This window comes from Anser brachyrhynchus, assembly GCF_964034855.1.
Source record: "Anser brachyrhynchus genome assembly, chromosome: 14".
In the NCBI taxonomy this organism is placed as follows: Eukaryota; Metazoa; Chordata; class Aves; order Anseriformes; family Anatidae; genus Anser; species Anser brachyrhynchus.
In genome coordinates, this window is record NC_137709.1 from 2,470,833 (window position 1) to 2,487,542 (window position 16,710).

Here is a 16,710-nt window from a genome sequence, read left to right on the forward strand (position 1 = left end):
TATTTAGCCTCAACATTGAATGGAAAACGCATCTGATCTTGGGACCAGTCTTATTGTCAGCCAGGAATTATTTTCTTCTGTGACCCGAGTGTCAGAATACCCAACGGATATGGAATAACTACATGGTCGTTACTTCACTTTAATTTCATTTCAATTAATCATTGTGATTAATTAATCAATTTATTAGGTAGGAATTAATTGTTAATTGGTGGAGAACACCAAGAGAGTGGGAAAGAAACTGCAAATAAGGCAACGCACCCTGCTTTTGACAGAGCTGGAAGGCAAAAATGACTTTTGGCTGACATTTTTTGAGTATATATAAAATCTCCATGTCATAACAAAAAATAAAATCAGAGTAACAAATGTGCAGCACTTTAATGTCAGAATTGACCATCATTGGAACTGTTCACAAGTAGTGTGGACAATCTAAGTTGTACTTCATTTTCTAAGTATGATATATAGCCGTTAGGATAATTTAGAAAACACATCACCAGAACTTGGGCTGAAGGGGAAGAAAGGGAACATCTTTGAAAGGTCCAGGTGGGAGTTTTCAAGTGAACGCTATTCCAATAGTTTGCAACAAACAGGAAGAAGTGAGGTCTGTTACACATCTTTCACAGCCTATATATAAACCAGCCTCAAGAATATTTACCTGAACAGATATTTACATTTTTTTTAAATATTCTTAAAAAAGTAATATTTGATCTATGACACAATGAACGTCTCTACAGGGAAACATAGGCATAATAAAATATTCAAGAAGTCATAAAAGGTAACACGAGAGCAGTGTTTGGCCTTAGTAAAACACATTTAGGATGACTGCAATGTATGGATACAGCTTCAATCAAGAAAGGAGTTGTGCATATTTAAAGGTACTTACAAAGCTGGTCTCCTCCTTTTCTTGACATGGGTATGTTTCCTAACCGGATGAGTACAAAATCATGGACACCATGCATTGCTAAAGGAAGGCTATGCCAATCTCTTTTATATGCCTGTGTTGCAATGATGGGATAGTCTCTTCTAACCCCTATGGCTCATAAGTGAAAATACATGTAGGTTTAAGCCTATGGGTGTTGAAGGGCAATTTAAAGGACTCCATGTTTAATGAATTCATAGGATTCATCTCCTGTTCTCGTCTGTCTGAACAGATTTTTATATATTCTCTATAGAACCGAAATGGTTTAAAATACTTCAGGTCTACAGCCATGCTAAAATGCTTCTCTTTTGGTTAAAGTTGAACATTTAAAGCAAAGATTACCACCGCTAATCTGCATCCTTCTCATGTAAAAATCCCTCTGTGTGCATTGTGAAATGGGTGACTTCAAGCATCTGTGTTGGAAAATAATTACTGCGCCACTAAATATCACTGGGTGTGTGCAGCACTTGCTTCGTACAAACTCTGGGCAACAAGGTCATTCTCAAAAGGAGCTGGGTCTTTCAAAAGGCCAATGTGTGGCTCTGATGCAACAGATGTTTACCTTCAGAGAGAGCTTTCACCAACATCAAGCCCACATTTTCAAAGCAGCATGTGGGATCCAACTGCTCGCAGACATCTGTTTGCAGTGGCAGTGGTGCTCCCATGGCTTGCACCACTTTGCGAGCTGTAGCTGCTCTTGCCCCGATTACTTCATGGTGATGAACACAGAAAGTTACAAAAAAACAACTAGAAAAGTTTTTATGTCTTTCCAAATGCGCAAATGGGTCTATACTTTTATGGGAACTGAACTTAAATTTTTCAATGCCAGCTGTTGCATTCTAGGGTAATTCAGCTGGTTTTACAAGAATCTCTTTGCTCATAACTAAAAGATAATTGACTATAAACAAGTGTACTAGAAATGGGGAGAAAAAAATACAAAGAAAAATTGTTTCCCAGAATGCCTGAAAATTAAGGCTACAACTAGAAAGTGAGTGAGTTTCCTATTTAAAATACCCTATGCCATTGTAGCCAGTATTTCGTGAAGAACCCAGTGACTTCAGTACTACTAAATATTCAATGAGAGAAACCAACAGTTTCTAGAAGCGTTGCTGCCTCCTGTGGGAACGACCCTAACTAATTCTCTGCCCACTGAAGAGCAGATTTTGCATCCTGTGCCCAAGCTGACCGGACTCACAAGCTACTTAAGGACTAATGCCCCCCTTCTCAATAAATATTTTTATACAAACTCTGACCCCCAAGTGTTTTCTGGCTTTTATCCACTCTAATGGCCTGGATATTTCATGCCAAATTTCTCACATGCAATCATACACGTATGCATTAGAAGAGGCAGGACTCATAACATTGCTTTCAGTAGTACCAGGAGCAAAATTAAGCACAAAGAAAGCGAGCTGACAGTTACTATTTCTGTTATGCCTCCTTCTGAAATCACATCCGTGAATCCTCCCAAAGCCATCCTGCAGAGAAAACTGATCAGTTTTCATTAAATCGCTCTCCTAGGTTTCTGCGTTTTGAAAACTGCTCTCTGATGCTTATTTTCCCCTTGTCATCCAAAGGTGAATTTTAACTGCAGTCATCAGGTGGGGCAACCAGCACAGCGAGCGGGCAAGGTGTACGGAAAGAAAACGGATGGCTTGAACGTAACATAAAAGCCCCTCAATATGGAAACTCAAAATCTGTTTTGTTCTACAGATTCACTAGGTTTTGTGGCTTATGTGATATCTCGGTGGAGATATTATTCGCTTCCCAGCATTTTTCTCATAACCACAAATCATACCCCTAAATAAAAAATAACCCTTCAAAACCACTTCCTATTAGCAGAGCGTACCTTATAAAACTTGCAAGTAGACCAGTGTTGTACCATGAAGCCTATACAGGGGGTTTTTGTTTTTTCTTTTTTTTTTTTCTTTACCAGTGTAAAAATATACAATGCTACTGCCCATTTGTTGCAGTGTGAAGGTCCAACTGGTACTTGCCTGCCTAAGGCTCTACTGCTATTGCTCTTTCATACTTCTCCAACCCAGACCACTGTGTTACCCCTCCTTATACCTGAAACCTCGCAACGTAACGTATTTTGCTTCCCATTTATAACAAACAAAGAATCTTTAGCTGGTGTAATGAGATACTGTCCAAATAATCCACTGTCTTTCATAATTCTGTTGTGGCTGCTCCAGGGCCAGTCTTTGGATGTGATAGGGTCCTTTAAATTCTTCAATACATTCATTTTCCCCGTTGACAGCTCTACAAAAAGCACATCTGTTTGCAAATGTGAAGTAGCATATATATAGTACTGATTGCCTTCAGTGAAAGAGGGCTGAAATGTCAGATCAGATACGTGTATGTTTGTTTGTAAGTCATAAATCAACTTGATTTCCCCCTGGACAGTTACAGCCTGGACTTTGATCCTGCCACTGTCTTCATCCGCGCTGACCAAGTAGCGTCCGTCCGGGGAGACGTGAGGGGTGCCCGACACGTCGCTGTTGGTGCCGACGACAGCGTCGGTAACGCTGTCGATAAGGAGCTGCGGCGAGGCAGCCCTCGGCCGGTTCCTCCTACACTGCACCAAGAAGTAGCCGCCCAGGTGGGTGTAGGCCATGGTCTGCGGCACGCAGCTGTAGTTCCTGAAGCTGATGGTCTTGACGTGGGTCACGGTTTCCAGGTCAATTTTGTGGACTGCGGATTTCGATTTGTTAAAGATGAAGCCGAATCTGAAACAGGAAACAGGACACTGAGAAGACATGACTCTGGAGACATGGTGGTGTGCTTGAAAAAAGAGGAGAGTCATCGGAACTGGGAAACTGTCCTCTTAATTTTGTGTGCAATAAGGCTGTGTGGTTTCTGCAAGAAACCTCTCTCGTTTTAGTGCTTCTAACGTGCACTAAAAGGAGGAATACATTTCAGTGCAAGTTAGCAACTGATCCTGGAAGCTTGAATATGTACTTGGGTATTTGATTCCAAGTCTTTTATTAGGAAGACCAATTTACCATAGGAATATCAAGGCTTTTTATTTTCTTTTTTCTTTTTATTCTTTTTTTTGGTAGGTAAAGCGCATTGACCAGTTATGTATTTAATCTGTTTCACTTCTAGATAGAAGTAATTCATTATATACTCGAGACTTCCTGGAAACACGACAGTGTTCGACAGAGAGCGTCTCCCTGTCAGGCTGGGGGCAGAGAGCACCTTTGAACTACGCTTGTAACCACGGAGAGAACACCAACGTGCCCAAATCAGAGCATCTGAGGGCAGCTCTGACGCGTGCTTTGTACCCGCGGTGCCTGGGGACCACTGCAGGAGCTGCGAGGCCGAGGTGTGGAGCAGGCTGCGTCAGGCGCCGTCCCGCCAGCCCAGGAAAGGTGGAAAACATTTCTCAGGGCAGATAATGAGCAAGGGTGCGCTGGAGAAAAGTGGTCTTTGTTTTCGTGCTCCAGAGAGGGCAGACAACAGTAAGCAGAGGAATAAACGCTCTCTAAAAGATATATGCTGCAGCACACCTGACCTTTGCTGAAGACAAAAAAGGTCAAGAATAGCCAGGAAAGGTTTCTGCTTAATTTGAGAGGGAGCCCATAGAAGCAGCCTGTTTGTGTTCCCCTGGATTCACAGGTCACTGGCACCGACTTACAAAAACTAATTCTACATCTTTTCATCCATTCAACGCAGAGAGAAGGAAATGAAGTGAGTGCTTAGTTTTGTATTTCTTCCCTGAAAGATGTAAAATTGTTTTTTGGAACATGGAGGACTGTGCTTCTGTGCAGATAATAGATATTTTGCTTAAAACACTGGGTTTATTTTTTTATTCTTAATCCATCTGTCAATGAGACACTCAGCAATGATTTCACTTCTAGAGAACGAGCCAATGTAGTGTATGATTCCATGAAAATCACTGGGCTAAGCCTTTCATTTTCCCATTACATTCACATCCATTAGAGACTTCACAAAATATCTGCAGTAGAGATTCGTAGTGCACTGTGTGTGGGGAAATTGGATATGACACTTGTATTTCTCCTGGATGAACGCATTTTAAGTACACTTTAAAAAATGCTTTCCTTTACAGCATTTTTTTGAGACTTCCTTAATACTTGGCCAAATGCCTGAAGAAGTTAAAAATGGTTCTTATCATAAACTTTAATTTAAAGTGGGTCAGAATGTGTTTTATGTGCACACAGCTGCAGAAGAGGCACAGTGCTTGCATGAAATCTGTGATCTGAAATCTCAACGAGAGCCTTGCACTTAGAGAGTTTTTAATAGACAGCAATCTACCCTGGGAACTAATAAAAATGGATACATTTCTAGATATCCATCTGAAATAACAGGCAGCTGAAATACATATGCAGGAACATTTGCATACAAATATTTTTTTGGCTCTCAGAAGAGATTGCTTAAATATTCACCTTCCTGGGAAATGCTGGAATCGCCATTTATTGTTTCTGAGTGGAGAATTTAGAACATGATCCCAGTAAGTCTCATTAGACTGTGAGCAATTATTTTTTTGTGCTGAAGGTGAGAGAGAACTGACAAAGATCTGGCCCTGAACAAATGAAACGGGAAATTAGGCACGGCATTCTCGGCTTTGCACATGGAAAACTATAGGCAGTTGTCTACATTTAATATTTTTCCTGGAAGATCATCTGTATGCAGCTGATTAATCACACTGAAACAAACAAACAAACAAACAAATCCACAAGAAAACAAACAAAAAAATTGTTCCATTTTCCTGTCTTTGAACCCAGACTTTACCTCCTCAGCCCAATCTTTAACATTCAGCAGTCGTCTACCTCCTGGCACTACTCTTACTCATACCATTACTTTGAAAGCAAACTGGAAAAGTGAGGTAGGGAAAAATTAAGAATGAAAACCATGAAGTATGTCTTATTTTGTGCTTCAGGAAGCAAAGTTATTTATTTTGGATCAGATTCAACACATAATAATTTAAGTGTGACCTCAGCGTTCCTTGCAGGGAATCTAAGCTTACTGTAAGGAGCTACATTATGATTTTTGGAGTGTTTAAGTTAGTTAAACTATACTGGTGACAGGAGGTGATTAAGCAGTTGTTATGTTATAACATGGTAAGAACAGTATAAATTGCTTTGTAGTTATCATCAATTTTGATAACTTTAATGGGAGGCTTCCTGTTCCTGCTGGGAAGCAGTCAGTATTACTCCAAGTTATTAGTATGTAACTTATGCAATCTCATTAACCACTACATCACATTAACATTCAAAACTGATGGTTTGTAGAGGTGGTTTGTTTTTTTCTTTCTTCTTTCTAATGTGCAGTGCATATCATTTTTCTGCTCAAATCTTACACCTCACACACGGATCTAGCAACAGATTTTGAACAGGTAAGTAGCTGGAAACATGTGGAAGGCCCATGCTTTATGCTTCGAGCAGCATAAACTTTTACCACTTCCAGCAATAAATCCTTGATCCAAAAAGTGGTTTTGAGACAAGGAAGCCAGCTTTCTGGCCATCAAATTCCCAGCACAAACACGCCAGGGCAGCATGTTGTGCTTTGCTGCACAGAGGCCCGGCTGACCAAGCCGAGGTCTGAATGCCCATGCAAGGGCTAAGGGAAGCTGAGGTTTGTTTCTCGCTGTTTCATTGATTTGATGAATAACTGTAAATAATTTGCTCAAGCATTTCTCCATTTCTTGTGTGAAAATGGAAACAAGAATATTTAGCTCAATCACAAATTCATTCATTAACATTTGTAAAGTGCTGTAAGATTATTAGACAGATCCTCGCTAGAAGTGAGCAGTATGGTCACTGTCAATATTCATTAAGAGAATTTCTTACCTAACGTGATTAATAATAAGATTTGTAGGTGGTATAAAAAAATCATCCACTCCTTCAAATGGCGTGCGGATAACATGCTGATACTCCCCTGCACTCGCCTCTGGTATTACCTGCAATAAATACACACAAGGTTGTGTGCAAGAAAAGCAGAAAGGTAAATACAGATTACACAGTCATACACGGTGCCGAGTGGCTTTTCCCAAGGATGCAGTAGACTCAAATTGATTAACGACTTCAAAATACTGTTTGGTGTAGCCGCCTTGAAAAAGGTGTGCTAATAAATAGTATTTGAGGCTTGACATTTGTAAGGTAAGTACACAGCTCTACTTTCATAAGACGTTTATATTGCAAGAAAGAGCAGTCATGCAGGAGCTGAAATAGTATGACAACACTAAGACCACAATAATTTATTCCTTGCTGTCTAAAATAAACAGTTATTTCACGGTCATGTTTATTAATCTCACTTAGGTGCACAGTGATAATTTACCAGCTCGAAGGCTCAAACACTAACTCACAGCAGTTAATTATCACTTTGAAGGAGAAGACCTGTTCATCCACCTACTGCACCATACAAGACTCATAGGGGAGCAGAGCAAGTCCCTGCTGCTGTTCTCCCCATGCCATCCCCCAGCACAGCCCACACCCCTGCTGCCACAGAAACTCTGCTCCCCGACTGCTCCAGACATGGAGAGGCAGAAGTTTTCAGTAATGAAGATGTTAAATACTCAGATTATTTGCTTGGTTCAAGATGACTTTAGTCTATTCACTGGGATACTCTGCTCATGTAATGTGCAACAGTAGTTGCTTTGAGCTTATAGCTACATAATTCATTGCAGGAAATGCTAAAACCCTACAAGGTTCAGTTCAGACGGCCATTCTGACCATGCCATTTAGATTTCTTCCAATTAAATTGCTCAAGAAAGATGCCTGTTCCTGCACAGTGCTTTCACGAGGCCAGTAATGGCTGAACAACAGCATCCCATTAGTCGGCTGCACGGGCTGTTTGATAAATCTCCGACTTCCACAGAACTAGTGGAAATTTAGATCTACTTGCACAGTAGCATTTTTATTTAAAAAGATATTTTATTGCATGACAGCAGCTAACAACTCCGGGTTTGAAGAACGAACTTCACCAGATTAGTTGCTGCCCACCTTTGGGGAAAAGACGGTTGGAAAAAAAAGAAAAGATCTGCTAATGCTGGTGCTAATCCCACTCTCCACATGTGTAACTGCACTATATAAAGCTAACGGAAAGGACTATCTGAGAGCTGGAGCCTCATAACAAGTTTCCAGCTGTGCAGACGGTGTGTTCTTTTTAATAATCACATGCTTGAGCCATCTCTCCTTTAATTACAGAAACCTCTCACAGCTGGCTGGAGGAAATTGAGCTGCAAAGGGTAAAGAGAGCCCATTTTGTCTCCCTACACCCTGTTCAGGAAAATGTGCTAGTGCCTAGGTGAGGCTAGCTGGTGGCACTGCCTCAGAAAACTTTGTTGATTTGCCCCCATTCTGTTTCTGCTGAAAATGCCTGTGTTGAACTGCTGGTCGGTTCCTCATTATAACTGAAAGCCTGCAGGTTGCGGATACTACCTTGCACAGAGTGTGCTCGTCCCACACTCATGGGGCATTGCCTCCAGCAAAGCCTTGGGCAGCCCCACGACTGGTGTAGCCTACAGATTTGCAGGTTTTCAGGTCAGAAAGCAAAGCCCCTCTTCTCGGCTTCCTCACTCTGTTGGCGAATGCTCTGATGTAGCTCCAGAAGCAAATTTTCTGGTAAAAAGATATTCATGAGTCTTCCATGGGTCCAGAAAGGGTGGGCAGCAGGTGTCAGAAAATACTACAGAGGGGAACGTCTGGATGGATCAAATCAGGTTTGGTGTCCACTTTGTCATATGACATACAGCAGCAGCAAAATGCCCAATTAGATGCCTACACGAGAAAAGCTAATTCCCCAGGGCAATCCAGAAAAGGAAGCTCATTTCGATGTCCAAGCCTATGCACGTTCCTGTGCCCCGACAGCACCGTGGTGGTCGGAGTCATGCTGAGCGTGAGCAGCTGCAGGGAGCTCACTGGCTTCGTTCCAGTGCAGTCACTGACACCCAACAGCAGAACATGTCCCCGAGGTTTTATTTTTGCTGATCATGCTTCTTTCATACCCTCTAGATTTTTTTATCTTTTATTTTAATAATAATACATGGTTTTCAGAAGCACTGAACAAACCCACCACCTCCTCTGTTACAGATTTGCATTTTACTGTGATAAAAATTCTGCTGCATTATGCTCCATCATCATTGAAAAAGAAAGCTTAAGGCTTGAGAGAAAGAAGTGAAAAAATAGGTAAAGTTTAAGGAAAATAAGTAGCAATTTAGTGCATTGGCAGAAAACCTGGACTTCCACACGAAAGACAAGAAGAGGTAAGTGTCTTTACCAAAGCAGAGAATAGGGTGGTTTTGCTCTAACCTTAATGAGAGCGATAGGCTAGCAATCCCGAAATGAGTTACAAATCTTGAGGCACAGTGCAATGCATTCACCTTTCAATGTTCCTTTTCACACACAATGCACCCGAATTGTTTGCAGACAGAAAAAATTGCAGGTCTTCGTAATGTCTGAGAAGGGTGCACTGCACTTAGTCCTTACCCTATGCTTTCCCTTAATGTGTGTTGCTCAACCTGACTTGCACCTCTGCTGAAATACTACCAATAGGCTAGCGAGTGACAGATTTCTGTACAGAAAGTACGCTCTTCCAGGCTTCTTGGTATCCACTGCTTTTAGACCTCAATCAAGCTAAAAAGAAGCTGCACTCACGCTGGCTGCACAAATGACTCGGAGCATCGCACGCTCGTGCTGCTCGCAGTCAGCTGCCAGCCCGTGCTGGATGACTTTATGGCACTTGGCTCTGTCATCAGCCTTAAAACAAAATAGACCTTGGCAACAAAGCCATCCTGCTGCCAGCCCATGGCACAGTCATTGCTCAAAAACAAATTAAACAGCAGGAAAAATATGTGAGGATGGACAGAAGAGGGATGAATAAAACACACTAGATATGCAAATGAAAAAGCAGCTTTACATCCAGACCATTAAAGGCTGTTAATTACCTGCAAGCAGCCAGTCAGCAGCTTGCTACTGAGGATGTCGAGCAAAGGAAGGGCAAAGGCTCGGGTGCAGAAGGGCTTACCTGCAGCGTTGGCGAGGATTTCCGCATGTCACCCCAGCTAAGCACCCACACTTGATCGTGGGATTTGTCATAATGCAACTTGGTTGGTAACGGGTCAACGTCCAAGGACTTGGAAACAAAAAAAGAGAGATACATATTTACATAGTGATATGAATTTCATTATGCACACAACACACATTACATTAGCTTACTGTAGACATTCCCACGTACCACTGTTTACGCCCATGTGTACATCTTTGTACAATTACCTTCTCATCAGCTGAGAGATCAGCAGAAGTACCAGCAATAGAAAATCTGGCTGCTCATCTCCATTTTCTGGCTAGACATCCCTCCAACTTCTGTTACTTACAGCAGATCAGGATCCAGTTTCTGCCTGAACTATACCTTTGTCAGTTCATTCTTCCTAACCTACCTGTAACCAACGTCAGGGAGCAGCTCAGTAAGCATATGTCAGAAATTAGTTCTAGCATTATTTTACCACGTTAGCTGCAAGCCCAGCTGCAGACACAGCCCTGAGACAATGATCACCACCCCATAAAGGAATTTCTTCCTGCCAGTGAGGTTTCAGAACAGTGAATGACAGGGTGTGACCCCATGGGTGAAAACAACACAGGCCAAACTTTTTAGTGATGTCAGCAGATCCACTGGGCAAAAATCTATGTTTATTTTCCTGTATCAAAGTCTTTTTGAACTTTTGCCATCCTTGAGTAAAGATTTCCCCTTGTAAGTACCTGTATGGCTTTCTGAGTCTGGATATCAATTATCATTACTCTGTGCTGCTTAGGCTGTGTCACATAAATATATTTGTCTCTGACGTTGACCGCTGAAGCCCAGAGGCAGGATTGAGTGCCTTCACCTTCCACTCTAGGACAGATCTCTTCCTGCAGAAAAAAAAAAAAAAAAGAAGAAAAGAGGATTAATTTCTACAAGTTCAGGGTCTGAAGCTGTAAGAAGGTTAGCTTTGAAAGCCACAGAAAACAATTCCACGAGGATTCCATTAGGATGAGGATTTTTTTTCTTTTCTTTTCCTGGAAAACATGAAGTAATTATTTTATTTGGTACCACACTGCAGCCTGGCCCTACACGGTGACATCAAACAGCTGGACCTCCTGCAAACTCTGAATTTAAATAACTACATAGTCTATGGATCTACCTTTTGAAGCACACCTTGGTTTAGCAAGACTTGCAGTGCTGTCAGCACTTAACAAAAATAGAAATATCACTGTGTGCTCTGAAAAACAGGGATTTACATTAATTACATTGTTTGAATATCAGCTTTATATTTTTCACACATTCTTCATTTTCAGTTCAGGAGAGCGTGCTCTATGGTGGTTGTGCTCAACACAGAGCAGAATAGGCAGGGTCCTACCATCTGTTGCTCCAGCATAGAAACTTCTGTTCAAAAGGAACCAAATCCTGATACTTTGGACAAACCTTGTTCTCAACTGCCTTCTGCCGTATTTTGCTGCAGATCTTCCACTCACCAAGTCCTGTACACAACAGATATTAGCTTCAGTGGGAGCTCACTGGCACCCTAAGTTTGAAGAGTCACACGTGATCTCACGAGAAAGCCTCTGCATGTTGGCTGCTCTACAAAGTCGTGTTGCTTAACGTGAATGGGCATTTATGTTGCACCAGGCTGTGGTGCAGAAAGGAGGATAAACCAAAGTGAACACGTATATATTTCAGTGAGCACAACTGTTGGTTTTAAATCTTGTCAATGCAACAGCTGGGTCACTGTAAATAATGGCACAACCCCCCATGGGGGAAGCAATCAGGGCAGCAGAGCTTATTCAGGGCAAGGGGATGCACAAACAAAAGCAATGCCAGCACCGAGTCTGTATCAGAGCAATGATCAGGGATGAAAAGATTTCACCTCTAAGCAGCAGAGCCCTGCCAGCTCAGTACCTCGATGGAGACCCGTGTAAGGGCTGAAGGTACAAGATTCAACAGCTTGGCTGAGTTTTGCTTTCTGGCCCTCCAGCTGGGCTGGAGACTGTTGCTACAGCAAGCTAAAACAAGCTACAAAAGCCAGCCTTGTGCTCCCAGCAGCCATCCACGCAGCTGAGCACCGGACAGGCTCCAGATACGCTCCAGACTGCCCTCCCCATCCTCAGCAGCACACCCGGCAGTGGCACAGAGCAGATCCTTGGCCTGGGCTCTGGCAGCACAGCATCCACCCAAACCAAGGGGAGCAGGGAGGATCACCCACCCTTCAGTTACACTGCTCAGCTACGCCTCTAACAGCAAAGGAGGACACTTTTGTTGTAGGAACACCCTTATAAATCCTAGGCTGGTATCACTGTCTGCATGGCAAACACTCAAGATGCTAAAAGAGAAAAGGGAGGAAAAAAAGTCAAACCTCCCAATACCACGGCAAAGGGCACTATGATATCCATAGGAAACCCTCAGAGGTCTCTCTGAAAGGCAGCCAAATAATAACAATAAAAGTCCCTTTTATGCCCACCACTGTGCTGACATTATTTCTTTAAGGGCCTGCTCTCCTCTGTGCTTTTCAAGCTGTTTCTCCAGAACCACCTCTTCAATATTTACAGCTCTTTGGAAAAGAAACACAAGATGTCTTTCTTTAAGTAGTAACAGCTGAAGTGTGGCTTATAACATTAAGTACACACTAAGTAAGTTTTGTTAAAGTATTCCAGTAGATAAAAAAAACACTATCAACCACAAATGTATGAGTTTTAGAAAACAATGAATACAGACTCACGGAAAGATCATGGCCCATGGTAGCAGTGCCTAACCCAGCCTGCAAGGCTATGATCATGTTCTGTTTACCCTGTAAATCGAACTTTTCATAGAATTAAACGAAGGAGTGATTAACAAAGCATTTCTGGATGTATTTCAGCACCTGTCTTTTAGGCGATGTGATAGCTTCCTGTGTGTGTACATGAGGTGTGCTGTTGTAGAGGAGTACATGACACAGGTCACAGAAAACATTGGCCTCTCAGAGCCTCCAGGCACACATTATCCCACCTGCCACACTGAGCTCCCGTGTACGAGCCAGTGCTTGAAATTCACTGACATTGCAACAAATTTCCCTTGTAATTTCCTACAGCAAGGATTAGGTAAACTTGGTGCTGGCAGAAGATGTCAGACAGCAAGCAAGGATGGCGTGGGTCTCTGCTTCAGCAGCAGAAGATGCAGAGGACCAGCATGGTACAACAAACCTCACCACATCCTCACTCACCTCCCAGCTGTGATTCAGTCTGGGAAATGTATCCAAGGTTTATCCCATACGTAGTTCCCTTAATTTTCAAGTGGAGATGATTAACCTCAAGGATGTCAAATGAAGCCCACCAAGTCACAACGTTAACTGTCAACCTTTGGTAGTAACAACCTTTGAAGAGATTAAGAGAAAGTTTCCCAGCTGCCAGCTATAGCTGCTGGGTTCAGGACTTACGTAACTCGTGAAAATCCTCTCTTCGGGCCTGATGTGCCTGCGGATTTCACATTCATTTGGCTGAAGGACTGTGATCCCGTCATCAGAAAAGACATAGAACATATTCCCAACACTCAGGCCTTGAAGGGGGATAAAGCAAAAGGAGAAGCATTATTTTTTCTGCATGTATCCATAGCTGTTAGGACTATAAGAACTCACCCACTTCCCCCAACAAACAAAATCTGCCTTACATAAAGGTTGGTCATTTGGATGCAGTCAGTGCATTCACAAAATCAAATTTCATGTCACAACGAGGGCTTCAAGGAGTGAAGAGGTACAGACACATTCAAAAATGCATTGCCTTGGTGGCGGCAGTTGTACACCAGTATTGGTGTTCAGGTCTTGTGCTAACGTACAAAGCAGGACTTGAGTTAAATAAGCCTCTGTGTGATTATTATTGTACCTCCTCAGACTATGGCTTTGGTTTGTTATGATTTCATTAAAAATAGTTTGCTAATAATTTGAGAACCGAGCGAGAAGCTTTAGTTTAAATTAATCTCCAAGCTGTCCTATTACAGTAAACTTGACTTCTTGCAACTGTGACGCAAAATGAATGTGCTTAACAGCTGTCCATGAATGAAAATATATCCTCTATTTTCTTAAACTATCTGAATGAACTATAGCCACCAAAACAAATACATTTTTGAAATCTTGCAAACTGTAATTCACAAATGTGGAGTACTTCAGCATTGCAATAGCACTCATTTATCCACAACTGGGGCATTCCGGGAGATTTGGAAAACTAGCTGTCTGTCACTGCTTTGCTGTTAGAGCATATTTTCTCACTTCTGTCATGCAGAAATGCCTTAAAACACTGATAATTTAGTTCCTCAGCTACATGCAGTTGCAGGAATAAGCATCTTTGAGAAATGTTCAGGATCTTTTCAAACACTCCAGTTAGAAAGATCCAAGCATCATTTCATTTTTTTGTTTTTGTACCGCCACCAGTAAATGTTTGCAATGACTACTGTCACCCCCAGTAATGCTGATGTGTACCTATCTGCCAACGCTATGGTGATGTGATAATTTGGAATTTCTTATTAATTATATTTTAACTATGGAGAAATAAGTTCCCAGTTCTACAGATCTGAACAATGTTCAGCATTACAACTCCTTTGGCTGCTCCTGTGGTGGCAGCTCTAAATCCTGCTCATGTCTATAAAGTTTCTCACATCTCAAGTGTTTGCATGATTGAGGCAAATTATCACAGGAAAACTTCATGATACAAACGTGTAATTTGGATAAATGTATTTTTTTGGAGAATTTAACTGAGTATACAGTTTAGTAAGGTTAGGAGGGTTTTTTGGAGCCAAAAAACCCTCTTCTTGTGCCAAATAAGTGGCTTCAGAGGACAAGTTCTCAGAATCAGGTGCTTGCTGTACTGACAGTGTTGAAGTTAAATCTCTCTAAAAAACAGAAATACCCCAGTCAGGGCATCAGGCGGGTACAGGAGCTGGGATCCTTAAATGTGATGCCATGGTAAGGGTTCATGCATGTAGGAAAAAAGCTACTGAACTCCCATTGACAACTAGGTTACCTTTATTGACTAAGGGCTATTTATTTTAAGAGTACGTTAAAGCATTTCATTTGGGCGTTTTGGGCCAAACCCTGCGCTCACAGCATGCACACAGCTCCCACCAGCTTTGATGGGATTTGAGTGAATACCAGAGGGCAGAGCTTGGCCCTGTCTGGAATGAGTGCCCGTTGATGAGGTGAGTTCTGTAATCCTAACAGGTGGAGACAGGCAGGCAACAAACTACGGCCATTGTGAAGATGCTTATCATTATTTCCATGCACAATAGTAGCGTGATTTTAGCTAAAACTCCAAATACGATGAGTGTGTATTTCAGAATTAAGGCCTTAATTTGTCACAAAAACACTTTTCTAATCATTTCACCTCAGCAGACTTAGAGCAAGTGACTTGGCAAGTCCTACCACTTATTTTATAGTAAAATGATTGCAAGTTTTACTGCTGACTGGTTAAAATATGACACAATTTACTAACAACATTCAGGTACACTGAAGGCATGCTCTTTTCAGAGTTTATGAAATGAAATTAAAATGCTGTTGCAGTCAGTAATCTTCACACTGATTTTTAAACGAAGCAGGTGTTTTACAAGTCAGACTAGGCATTTTACTGTGACTTACAAAGTATTTGCCAGGTCTTGATTGGGGTACATATATAAACAAGCTCAGGGGAATTGGTAAAACAGACTCCAGGCTGGATTGCACTGCTGCTACAGCTTGGTCTGGGGAATTATTTCAATACACAGGCGGGCAATGGAGAACTTTGCTCAGCTGTAAGATTGATACTAATGAGGCTGGTAATAGACTTAGAGCTAGAGGACTAATGACCAGGGTTATTGCTGGTTTTTGCCCCCCTTTTTAACTGAAGACAGGTTGGATGACACAACTAGTTCAAAATCTAAAGCCAACATACCTCATCTGTATGACAAAAAACTATTATAACAAAAAGACCAACGAATGGAGAGGGCGTTCTAATTGTAACTCGTCTCATCTGAACCATTCCAGATGATGCTGGCTCTAACATCCTTATTATTTTTTCATCAGCTGAAGAAATAAAGCATGGACACTTGTTGACTCAAGACTGAAATTCAGGAGGGCAGCAGACGACAAGAGTTTTCTTTATTTGAGGAACATAGATGTACTGAGACGTACATCTGCATTGCTCCCCTTGGAGATCAAAGGGCAAATCCATCACAGGGCAATACTCTTTGAACCAATACGTGAATAATTTTCCCCAGTTTAATCTAAATGCTTGAAAGTATTTAAGAACTTACATAAGGTAACAAAAAGGCTTTCAGCTTTTTAAGTGCATGCCTTTATATAACTGATGATTGCCTGCTGGCAAGATATGTTCCCTTTATCCAGGAATAAAGAAAGCAGCACGCACTCTGAAAATGAACACTGGCATGAAAACAAATCTCTACTTTTGGGCTACGCATCATTTTCTCTGTACAAAGACTAAAAACTAGATTGCACACTGAGTAAATATTGCACGTGCTTCCAGTCCCGTGTTTACCTGGCAGGTCATGCTATGTGCATTCATGTCTGGAGGTTTTCCTTGTGTGTGGTCTGTGAAAGGTTTTGAGGGAGGACTGGTAGACTAACTTTCAAAATGATCAACTACTTGTGTTAAAACTGTGACTCACAGCAAAAGATTGTTCTGTGCAATATTCTGAATAAGATCTTACAAATAGCTTTAGTTGACACAGGCCTGGCGAGCACGAGGATGTGATCATTTTAAAGGAGCGCAGGTCTACCAGTCCAGTTGTGAATATTTCTACTTACACTTAAGTTTTCATTCTAACAGAATTGAGAGCTTATATTA

The 16,710-nt window shown here is 41.7% G+C and overlaps 1 protein-coding gene across 7 annotated transcripts in view; it reads right to left on the reverse strand.

The window, feature by feature from the left end:
- Positions 1-356: 356 nt before the first annotated feature.
- FSTL4 (follistatin like 4) overlaps positions 357-16,710 on the reverse strand; it is a 363,109-nt gene continuing 346,755 nt past the window's right edge. For all 7 annotated transcript variants that reach the window (XM_080555475.1, XM_080555473.1, XM_080555474.1 and 4 more), the window contains 5 exons: positions 13,320-13,438; positions 10,633-10,782; positions 9,902-10,009; positions 6,727-6,836; positions 357-3,642 (listed from right to left, as the gene is read on the reverse strand). In XM_080555475.1, the coding sequence (XP_080411601.1) occupies positions 2,940-3,642; positions 6,727-6,836; positions 9,902-10,009; positions 10,633-10,782; positions 13,320-13,438 (1,190 nt within the window). In that variant the 3' untranslated portion in view covers positions 357-2,939. The remainder of the gene's footprint in view (positions 3,643-6,726; positions 6,837-9,901; positions 10,010-10,632; positions 10,783-13,319; positions 13,439-16,710) is intronic.